General features: G+C 41.9%; 1 protein-coding gene across 1 annotated transcript in view; it reads left to right on the top strand.

Moving 5' to 3' along the window:
• Nus1 (NUS1 dehydrodolichyl diphosphate synthase subunit) overlaps positions 1-12,064 on the top strand; it is a 33,327-nt gene that overhangs the window by 5,927 nt on the left and 15,336 nt on the right. Inside the window, exons 2-3 of the mRNA XM_031348538.1 lie at positions 11,100-11,225; positions 11,985-12,063. Of these exons, the coding sequence (XP_031204398.1) occupies positions 11,100-11,225; positions 11,985-12,063 (205 nt within the window). The remainder of the gene's footprint in view (positions 1-11,099; positions 11,226-11,984; position 12,064) is intronic.

Raw genomic sequence — 12,064 nt, 5'->3', positions numbered from 1 at the left:
CTGTAGACCAGGCTGGCCTTGAACTCAGAAATACGCTTGCTTCTACCTCATAAATGCTGGGATTAAAGGCGTGTACCACCACTGCTTGGCCAATAATTTTGTTCTTAATACTCTTCTGTTAAGCTAGTGTTAGATATATGCATTAGGCCCTTTAAACAGAGATTTATTTTTAATTTGTGTGTTGTGTTCCTTAAGTGCTGGTATTCTCAGAGGCCGGAAGTGGAGGCCACAAGAGGCCAGAAGAGGGCAATAGATACCTTGAAGCCAGAGTTGAAGGCAGCTGTATTGGTTATGGGAAGTGAACTTGGGTCTCCTGCAAGAGCTGTACATAATTTTAATCACTGAGTTATCTCTTTAGCCCCATGTATTAAAATTTTAATAGATACAATTTTTTTGTTGTTGTTAAATTCTTTAAAAAAAAAAGCCACTTAGTTCTTTGGCTCTGGTTCTGCGGTGTATGTATCACAGCACACTCACGGAGGTCAGAGAACAGCTCGTAAGAGGTCAGAGAGCAGCTCGTAAGAGGTCAGAGAGCAGCTCGTAAGAGTTGGCTCTCTTCCACCATGTGTGGCTCAGGTCTCCAGGCTCAAAGACAAGAAGAGCCTTGACTTGCTGAGCAGTCTGTCTCGCCATCCCCTTGCATCCTCTTTCCTGTGTGCTGTGTGGTATGCAAAAATATAGTAAGTCTAAAGGATTTCCAGCTCAAGAGACAGGATCAGAAAGCCAAGAGACATATCCCCTAAGGAGCCAGGTTTAGAATTTGAACCATTTTTTTTTTTAAGCTTTTGTTCTTATAGCTTATGTTGATTTCCTCATTTAGAGAACAGACAGTAGTCCCTTTATGGACTGGCATATTGCGTCATCTTCAGGTCATGGTATCATGCTACGACTTACAGGTGACAGAAACTTTTTATAAAGGGCATTTTAAGGCAGATGGTTTTCCTCCTCATATCTCACTGATGTAAACATTCACCCGAGCGCCAGGATACCTGCTTCATCACCGCAGCTTAACCTTATGGAGCTTTTGCTCTCTGTTGAACTGTGTGTCAGATAATAAGAGTTGTGAAGACATTCTTGTTTCAGAGCTTGCAGTTTTAGCTGGAGATGTTGCTGGGGGTGCACTGGGGGGTGGAGTGGGGAGGGGGTGTGCTTGCCTCATTTGTGAAGCTCTGTGCTTGCTTCTGGATGTTGATGAAACAGGCACCTAAAATAAAATGCAGCTGGAGCTGAGAAAGCCTGTATGTTGTCTTCAGCTTACATACTTCTTGTGTTTGAGGTGCTTAAAGCCATTACACGCAGCCACCAGCACGTGCTTGTTTCTTTGCTGTAGTATGTTAACATTCTAGCATAGTTGTTGATCTGTGAAGTAAAATGAGGCTCTCCATTAAAATAAAATGGTTCAGTGGCTTATAAGGATTTATGCTTATGATTGTGGTAGTCATGTAAAATTTTAATATATTTTTCATTTAAAATAATTGTAGTATTAAGGATTTGTTTTCTTCTCCAAAGATCCCCCTCCAGTAGTGCAGTGGTTGTGTGTAACAGAGGTTACATGAAGGTAGCCAACAGGTCATTTACGTAGGTCTCAGAGGCATTGTGTATAAGGAAATATTGCTTTAATTGCATAGCTTAGAGGAGCTTAATAACTAGGAAACTGTTTCAGTTTATTTTTCTTTTCTTTGTCCTATAAATCCTTTTTTGCTAGCTATTTCTTAAAAGGTCTGCTTCTATAAAAGGAACAATTGTAAAAATTGTAATGTCAAAAGATATGTTAAATGTATATTTTAAAAGTCACTTTATTAGATTGATTATACATTTCACATGAATCTTGAAGAACCTTTAAGAAGTACAGGCAGGATTTGTTGAAAGAATACTCACTTAAACTTCCTGTTTCCTGGTTTTCTTAATTTGGAAAGGTCATGTCATGTCTTATTGCCTGGCTAGTATGCACTTGCTTGGGCACGAGGGTGGCTGAATGTGGAGACCTCTGTTCCATCCCAGAGTGTCAGTTACCTTTCAGAGCAGAGGTTTTTTTCTCTGTGTGTAGCCCTGGCTGTCCTGGAGCTTGCTCTGTAGACCAAGCTTGCCTCAAACAGAGATCTGCCTGCCTCTGCCTCCTGAGTTAGTACTGGGATTAAAGGCTTGCATTGCTGCTGACACTACCATTGTTCTAATGTTGCTGCTGCTGCTGCTGCCAGGTCAGAGATCTTAAAAGACTCCAGTAAGAAGTCTGAGATGAGTTTGTAATCTTATGTGTAGACTGGCAGACTTATTTCTGTTTGAAATGTAGGTATCCCTGGTTTCTGCAAACACCATGTTTGCTTACATGTCTTGATTCACATCTGTGCCTATTAAGTCTCATGCCTGGCTTCTCTTTTGTTTCTCTTTTAAATGTGAGATGTATGTGAGTCCTCGTATTTCTGCTCAGCTTGGCCATGACCAGCTTGCTGAGTGGGTCTGGGCGGTCTAGTACTGTGTCAGGTGTCTCTCCTGTGATTTTAAGTACCACTTTGTGTTGGCATGCCGTTTGTACCTCTAGCCCCATTGCCTCATGACTTGAGCCTCACTCTGTATCTCCAATATTCTATGTCTAAAACAGTACTCTTGAAAATCCCCTCACATCTGCCCTCTCATATTTTCCTCCATGCTAGAAAGCAGGAGTCACTTTCCTTAAGTTGTTCATGTTGAAAGCTCACCTGAGTGTTTTGTTACATTCTGTGGAGGTGTAGCTTGTCATTGGCCCTTTGTAGCCGTATGTGGAGTATGTGTGAAGTGTCCCCCTTGTATTGATGTCATCTGTCCCACTCAAATTTCAGCAACATTATCTCTCACTTGTGTTACTACACTAGCCCCCAGTTGGTCTTTATCCAGATTCTGACCTCTCTATAATCCATTCTCCACCTGTCAGCAAAGTGATTTTCTGGGATGGCATGGATTGGGGATTAAATCCAGGGCCTGTGAATACCACCAAGCCAAGGGTTTAGGGATGGCATGGATTGGGGATTAAATCCAGGGCTTGTGAGTACCACCAGGCCAAGGGTTTAGGGATGGCATGGATTGGGGGTTCAATCCAGGACCTGTGAATACCACCAAGCCAAGGGTTTAGCTCTTGGTTTTTTTGTGAAAGCATCTAACTCTAGCTCAGGCTAGCTTGGAACTCACTGTTGCCTAAGCTGGCCTTGAACTTGTCCTTTAGCATCCCATTCCTAACATGGGTGTACACAATCAAACCTGGCTGTGATCCATTTTGTTTTAAAATAACATCTTTCAAACTTGAATTAAACCCTCTAGTAGATTCCTGTTGTACTTAGAATGCTATATTCACTACCAGGACTAATGTCTCTGGACTCACATAATATCCCAGTTCCTGTTTTATTTCTGTTGTTGTAATAAAGCTATGTGACCAAAAGGGTAGAAAAAGGTTTATTTTGGTTTATACTTACAGCAATTTACAGTCCATCATTGGGGGAGTCAGAGTAGAAACTCAAACTGAAACCAAGGAGAACACTGCTTGCTGGTTCTATTACAGGTTCATGCTTAGCTACCTTTTTAGGGCCCAGGACCCTTAGGGCTTAGGGAATGATGCCACCCACAGTGTGCTGGGCCTTCCTATATCTGTTAACAATCAAGATAGTCTCCACATACTTGTCTATGAGTCACTCTGATCTGGGTGGTCCCTCGATTGAGACATTGCAGGTGACTCTTGGATGTGTCAAAATGATTAAGTCAACTGGGACTCTTTCCACTTTCTTGTAAATGCTCACAGAAGTACTCTTCTTTCCTTAAAAAGATGAACTTTGAATGCTGAGAGAATATACAGCAGCGCTATCTCTGTAATAGCCTGCAGCTGGGGAAATTCTGGTTTCTTGGTTGGCTAATGTGTGATGCCTGGGATTTAATCCCAGGGTCTTAAAACATGCTAAGCAAGTGCTCTACGACCAAACTACATTATTCAGTTCCAGAAATACCAGCTCCTCTATTTTGAAACTTGAACAAAATCAGCCAGAGGTTTTTGGTAGAATACTAGGATTGAGCTATCCAGGAGAGTGGGACAAGGAAGGATAAATGTTGCATCAGTGACAGCAGACACTGTACTGCAGCGCTGTGTGGAGACATGCACCACGGGCAGGTCTAGAAGCAGAACAGCTATGTTATGATGTGTTAGGGCAGGAGCATTCTAGTGTGTTACCACGCGCGGTCAGAGAACTCTCTTGTTGTCTAAACTTTGCACTTAGTTTTTAGTACCACAGTTACAAACATTTCTTAGACTATAAAAAGAAACACGTTTGGCTTACAATACGTATAGCTCGTGTTTATCAAGAAACATTAAAAAAAAATTACTTGTTTTTTTTTCACCCTGAGATGCAGGTTTCCTAGCCTAAGGTTCCCCACCCCCCCCATGGAAATTAGAGTGTGTCCCTGTGTTTTCAAAGATGACTCTTTGACAAACTCTTTCTTCTTATGATTACTTTCCTTCGGGAAGTCAAGCCTTTGTAAGATAGTTATAGAGCAACAAAATAGAAATTCCTTATGTTATTACAAAACCTAGATTAGATTTCCAGGTTATTGCAAGAATCCTTGTGTGCCCTGTGAACCTTCTCAAAGCTTTTTTTTTAAAAAGCTAAAGAAAAAACAAATTAACTATCAACAGTCCCTGTGATAACACTGTGACATACTTCCTCAGCAAACCCACACTTCCTGAGCCTCCCCAGACAATGCACCATCACCACCGAGGACCAGCTGTTCAAATATGTGAGCTTAGGGGACAGTCTCACTCACACCACCGCAGGCTGTAGTTCCAGGTTTTCCAAGTTAATACTTGTGGGCTTTCCGTACAGCTCAGCAGCTGAGCATGATTGCTGCTGCACCCGACAACCTGGAGTTGCATCTCCAGAGTCCATGTCAGAGTGGAAAAAACTTCTCCAAAAAGTTATCCTCTGACTTGTATAAACATGGCAGGTGCACACATGGACACACACACACACACACACACACACACACAAGTCATAAATATTGAATAAGTAGTAATTTAGACCTAGATTTCAGATCAAATCCTTTAACACTTAAGGACAGTTGTTTGACCATTCTGAATCGGTTCCCTCACCGTTCAAGGGTAGAATAATTATTTTTATTTTATTGGTTTTGTTATGTAACTTAGGCTGGACTTGAATTCTCAGTCTCCCTGCCACATGCACCACCAGCTTTGTCTTAAATGGTTAAAAATGCAATACTATATTTTCTGAAAATTGTGTCTTCAGATGGATATGTGAGCTCACTTTGTTCATTTCATTATTCTTGGTTCAGTCAGCTTGGGTTGGAGAAGATAAATAGGGCAGATTATGAAATTTAAAAAAAAAAAAAAACAGCTGGAGAGGTGGCTCGGGGTAAGAGCACTGACTGCTGCTCTTCCAGAGGTCCTGAGTTCAATTCCCAGCAACGACATAAATAGTGGCTCACAACCATCTGTAATGGGATCTCATGCCTTCTTCTGATGTGTCTGAAGACAGCTATGGTATACTCACATACATAAAATAAATCAATCTTTAAAAAAAAAACCTTCCATATGCCCTATGCTATTACTTCAGAAACCTGTCAGTCAAAGCCAGCCTTCTGTTTGTGGCCTTTTTTGTGTATCATGTGAAGTGTGTGTAGATTGCTACAGAGAAATGCACACTAGCAATACTTACATGTCATGGATGAAGTAAATGCCATAGAGTATGATCGGTCATAGTGCTCAAGCTGTGTGTCATTAGGAATCATTTTCCTCATAATCTGGTTCATGTAAGCCTCAAACAGAAACTATAGGTTATATTTTAACCGTTTGTCTGCCCGGCTCAGCTTATAGCAAGTTTCTCTCTAACTCTCTGAGAGTTTACATAGAAATACTTTATAACTGTCTGGCTCTGTCCTTCTTTCCTTGTAAATTCTGCGTGCAGTCAGGAAGTGTCTGCTTGTATTGTGAAAAGTTCCTGGAAACCAGAGTCCCCATTCAGTATTCTGTCCCTTTAGGTTTTGGTGTACACGGATTATTTGTTAAATAAACATTGAATTTCTTTTATGGAAAGTGACTTGGGGAAAGAGATTCCTAAGCTAGAAATTCACAGGTAAGAGTGTATTTCAGTGCTAGCGGTGCTTGGATAAGTTAGTGCTACTTAAAAGTTCAGTGTTAAGTTTATTAAGGAATTTGAACCAAATCCATGTGTGTTGGGGGAAGAATGGGACCCTGGAGAGGGTCCCTGGAGGGGAGTGACACATCAGCTGCCCCAAGAAGAATTGGGAGAATTCTATAGGGTAGGCCAGGGAAGGGCACTCAAAGGATAGGGGTTGGGTGACTTCATCTGTCTGAGAAGTGTAAGGCAGTCCTTATTTTGTTGAATATAGAGCCACAAAGAAATAGGTTGACTTGTTTCCTAGTCATGTATTTTCTACCCATTTGCTGTGGAGGCACAAGCAGCAGTGTTTATGCTATGTGGTTTATTACATTGTGGAGTCATTGACGATGATGGCTGGACTGTGCCAAGATGGAAGGTTTACCCAAAGCTGAGGAATTGGTAGCCCAGTGAAGCATGCTGGGAGGGCATGAAGAAGGCTGCAGTGACTGGAATGAAGGTGTAGAAGCCATTGCTGTAGAGTAGCCAGAGAGCTTAGCTTAGTAGTGGCACGAGAGTGGAGAAGATGCCTGGTTCATGCTGCCTTTAGAAATAGAGCTGGAAGCTTGTCAGTTCTCCTCATCCATTTACAATTCTCACTGTGCCTGCTTTCCTCCATGCCTTAGCCCTAAATGCATATAACTTTTACTTGTACAGCCCCTTCCCCTTTTGAGATGAGGTCTCAGCCTCAAGCTGTATGTATCCCAGGATGCCCTGCGATTTTTGGATGTAGCCTAGGCTAGCCTCAGATCCACAGTAACCTTGATTGTTTCCTAAGTGTTTGGGCTTACAGGTGTGAGCTACTGTGCCATCCCCCAACTTCCCCTGATTGTTTTGAGAGCCAGCCTTTTATGATATACTACCATGTCTTCACTCTGCTCACATTTACTTGTTTATAGAACTTCAAGGTAGAAGTGAGTGCTGGGATGAACTGGACATACTGGGAACAAAACAATAGCTTCTTACTTAAAAGTGAAATGTCTTCTTCAACATGGATGTCTTTACATTAATTTTATAGAGATGCTGCATAATTTTCTCATTAGGTTTCTTGGCACATCTTTAAATATGTACCCTAAATTTTGCCACACTTACCTTACCCTTGGCCTGTCCCCTAGTAGATTTAAAGATCTCTGAATGACTAGACTCAAGGAGAAGCACATGGGCAGTGAGTGAGAGAGGACTGAGGAGTTCTCTCCATTTGGGGAGGTAGGACAGAGGTTCAGTGGAAAAGAAGAAGAGGGGGATGATGGCCTGCCATCAGTGGAGAATGTGAGAAGCAAGCAGATGCTGATGTCAGTGCTTCAGGGAAGTGGAGGAGCGAAGAGTAAAGATTGGAAGACCTGGGACCCACTTTGATGGCTAAGTACACCATTAGTACCTGGGATTCCAGCCCTGTGGGACGCAGAGGCAAGAGACATGAGTTCTGGGCAGACCTTAGCCTGTGCCAGTAGAGTGCTTCCTGGGAATGCAGAAGGCTCTGGGATGCCTTAAAGAGAGCAAGAGTTGCTAAGGTGTTCCCACTTTTAATCTGGAGGGTAAAGTAAAGCTGCAAACTGGGTGAAGACTAATACCCTTAAGAATTGGGAAGAGGGGGATTGCTGTGATCTTGATAGGCAGAAGCAAGACAGAAGTGCATGTGAGTGCAAGTGTGGTATGTGTGTGGGGCCATGTGCACTGCAGAGGCCAGAGAGGCTATCAGGTATCCGGTTTTATTATCCTTTACCGTAGTCCCTTGAAGTGGGTCCTCTGACTGGACCTGCAGCTAGGCTGGTAGCCAGTAAGCCCCAGCAGTTCTTCTGTGTGCCTGCCTAGTTAGTGTTCCAGGCATACATGCAACCATTCCTGGTTTTAAGCAAGTTCTAGGATTTGAGCAGGTTCTCATGCCTGTGAAACAAACTCAGTCCCACTCAGCCACCTTTTAAAATAAATTGATATGTCCTGGCTGGAATGTTACTGAGATTTTTACATTGTTTAAATTAAGGTTTTTAAAATCTAAATTGTTGTCTAATTTTTTGCTTGTTTTGTTTTGTTTTTCTTTGAGACAGGGCCTCACTCTGGCCCTGGCTGGCCTGGACTGAATTCTAGTAGATAATTGAGACTTGTAATATTTGTATGTCTATATCATTTATTTATCTCCCCTTTGACATGGCACAGACATTTTTGTATTATACATGTGAGGTTTTGACTTGAAAGTTACAACATCTGTAACTATCTTTGCACAAGTATGTCTATTCTGAACATTGCTACACGTAGTTCCTGTGTTAACCACTTTCCTCTGAAATTATTGTGTATATTCCAAAACAACCACTTTTTGGGTGTGGGTGTAGTGTTGTCCCCATTACGTAGCCCAGGCTCATTCTGAATTTACTTTGTAGGAAGGCTGACCTTGAATTCTTGGTCGTCCTGCCTCCACACATTCTAGGATTATAGTGTGCTCTGCCACTCTCAGCTCTTATGTTCACTCTTATATTTCCTAGTTTACAGTCTCTGTCAAAGAAAATGCCCAAGTAAGAGAAAAAGTAAAAGAAAAAAAATTTACTTTTAATTTTGTATATGTATGTGAGGGAATGTGCAGGTGTGAATGCAGGCAGCCATAGAGTGCAGAAGAAGACCACCGGAGCTAGAGTTCCAGGTGCTAGAGCTTCATGGCCTGGGCACTAGGAACCAAACTTGGGTCTACTGCAAGAACTATACGTCCTCCTAACCACCGAGCCAGCCTAGGCCCCGCCTACCTTTTGGGAGCTTGGGAGCCTGGGAGACTGTTTTCTTTCCAGCAGGATAGAACCAGCTCCTTTAAAGTTGTCTTATGACATTCACATGCATGTGCTGTGGCCCCTGTATGCCCCATGGCAGACAGACATCCCTGCCCAAATAACTACCTTTTAAGAAGTGATTTTCTACTACCTAGTATAAAAGCCGTGGGATGGTCTACATTTTCCTCTTATGTCATATTCTCTATCCTTAGGTTGCTTATAGTTGTTCTTAGCATCACTGAATTATTTGAGGAGTCCATAGTAGTCTGCTGCCTATCGACTCATCACTTGAAAACTGTTGGCAAGCAGTATGAAATAAAGCTTGGCGCCTCCCTCACTTCTTTTCTTGTGCATACCATTTCATCAGTAGCCTGTGTGTGTGATGCATTTCAGATTCCACCTGTCCTAAGCATCTGCCCTATCTAATGCTCTCTCTATATGGAGCTTTTCTGTTAACTAGATGTAGTTCAGCCCAAATCTTGCTTTAACAAACTGTTGTACATTATTTATCTATTTAGTGTATGTGTGTGTGTGTGTGTGTGTTGTTGTTGGTGGTGGTGGTGGTGGTGGTGGTAGTGCATATGTACCAGGGCATGAGTGTGGAGGTCAGAAGACACATGTGGGAGTTGACTCTTTCCACCATATGGACTTGGAACTTAAACACACAGCAAGCACTGTTGCCTACCTACTGAGACACCTTGTGGGCCCCCATGTCTTTCTTCTACTAAGCCTTCTTCCATTGGAAGACATTGCTTTTTATTACTTCTTGTCTTGGTTTTCTCGTGCCATGAAGAGACATCCATTGGGGCTCATTCTTGTTTCAGAGGCTCAGTTCTTTCTGGTCATGGGTAGCCTGGCAGCATGCAGGCAGACATGGTGCTGGAGAAGATCAGCAGGTAGCAGGGGCAGAGGGTAAGCACTGAGCCTGGCTCGACCTTCTGGAAACGCAAAGCCCACCCCTGCGGGCACACTTTCTCCAGGAAGGCCACACCTACTCCACAAGACCACACGTCTCAAAGAATGCCACGCCCTGGGAGCCTGTGGGGGCCACTTTCACTCAGAAGGACACGCTGCTGTTGCATGGATGAGCCCAGCTGCTGCATACAGCTGATTTCTCCCCTCTTTCCCTTTTCCTGCCCCATCATTTCCCTCAGTTCCTTTTCCTTTTAAAAAAAGTTAGGCTGGGCGGTGGTGGCGCACGCCTTTAATCCCAGCACTTGGGAGGCAGAGGCAGGCGGATTTCTGAGTTCGAGGCTAACCCAGTCTACAGAGTGAGTTCCAGGACAGACAGTGCTAAACAGAGAAACCCTGTCTCGAAAACCAATCAACCAACCAAACAAAAAAAAACCCAAACCAAACCAAACCAAGTTAGCTCATTAAATGTATGCATACTTTTGTCTTCTTTCTAAGGGATGGAGTGGTAACAAATGGTAGCTTCTGTGTGTGGTTGGAAGATCACATTTTACTTTTGTACTTCTGTACCTCAAGTTAAATTTTCTTAATTTTGCTCTTATTTTATCTTTTACTTTGTGCATACTTTATACTACTTTTATTACAAAACAAATCAAAATGAAGCAGTAGCATTTAATGTGTATAATAAATCTGCAAAGAAAAGATGTTCAACTGGGAATCAGGAGCAAAGTCCAGCCCCTTCTAGACACTGGACTTCAGTTTCTTACTACGTAAATATAGGTTTCAGGTGAGGGGCCTGTTAATTCCTTCACAGGTCTTAATCATTCCTACTCAGGTGTTCACTTGCTTTCAAGTAGGTAGCTAAGTAGCCCTGGCCCCCCCTTTTTGTAAAAAATATTTTTATTTTATGTAGATGAGTACATTGTAGCTGTCTTGAGATACACCAGAAGAGGGTATCAGATCTCATTACAGATGATTGTGAGCCACCATGTGGTTGCTGGAAATTGAACTCAGGACCTGTGGAAGAGCAGTCAGTGCTCTTAACCACTGAGCCATCTCTCCAGCCCAATGGCCCTTTTTCTGACTGAGAATAAAGCCGGACTCTGGTATTAACCAGCTCTGCTGTCATGTTTCCTTTTACATTCCAGTTTGAGATTAGTCATTTCTGCTTTACTTGAAATGCAGCTTTGGGTCTAGTGTTGTATCCACAGCAGAAATCCATTAGTCATTGAAGAACATCACCTAACCTGGCTGTGGTTTATTTGTTCATAATTTTATTTTTAAGGTATTTTCAAGAGAAATAATTCCAGATTGATGGATGAAATTTTAAAACAGCAACAGGAACTTTTGGGCCAAGATTGTTCCAAATACTCAGCAGAGTTTGCAAACAGTAATGATAAAGACGATCAAGGTAAGTTGTGGGTGGTTGGGCACTTGGTGTGTTTTATCTTCCTTTTTTATTTTTTATTATCAGTAAGTTTTCTTGCTAGGAGATAATGATAAATGGTTCAGAAAATGATAAAATAACAATTGACATTATATAAATGAATCCATGTTAAAGACTTTATTTAACCAGGCAGATTTTATGATCCATGAGCAAAGAATCCCAGGAATGTATAATTATATTAGTGAGTTAGTTAGTATAGAAATTATGCAAACCTGGTTTTCCCATTAGGCAATATGAAAGAAGGTTTATAAATACTGCTTTTGCACTGTTATCATTTAGCTAGAGTCCTAACATTTATAAATTGTCTTCCAGAGTCAGAAAGGCATATGGATGGTGCACACATACTCTACTGAAACATAGTATTCTTTACTCTGTAGTTTTATGTTATTACTAAATTGACTCCGAATGTAGATGGCATTTTTAGATAAACAAAAATTATAGGGAGCCTCTTTCATAGAGGGTTTCCTTACTGTACAAAGTTCCTTTTAGGATTTGGAAAAGATGTGTATAAAAATAAGCCCCATTTCTTATAGACTGGGGGTGCATGGCTCCTTTCAGAGGAGAAAAGCAGGTGTGTAGTAAGATACTGGCATGGGAGATCGTGACTGGCTTCTTGTTATCACAATGTGTCTTTAGGTCGATCTGAACTTATGTCATAAACCTGATTTTGAAATAAATACAGAAAAGTGTTTTAAATTTTATCGTGTCTGTTCTTTTCTCTAGTTTTAAATTACGCTTCGGCAGTGAAGGTGCTGTCCCCAGAAGATGGAAAAGCGGATATTGTGAGAGCTGCCCAGGACTTT

This window comes from Mastomys coucha, unplaced genomic scaffold (assembly GCF_008632895.1).
Source record: "Mastomys coucha isolate ucsf_1 unplaced genomic scaffold, UCSF_Mcou_1 pScaffold3, whole genome shotgun sequence".
Lineage (NCBI taxonomy): Eukaryota > Metazoa > Chordata > Mammalia > Rodentia > Muridae > Mastomys > Mastomys coucha.
This window is presented reverse-complemented; position numbering and strand designations above follow the sequence as displayed.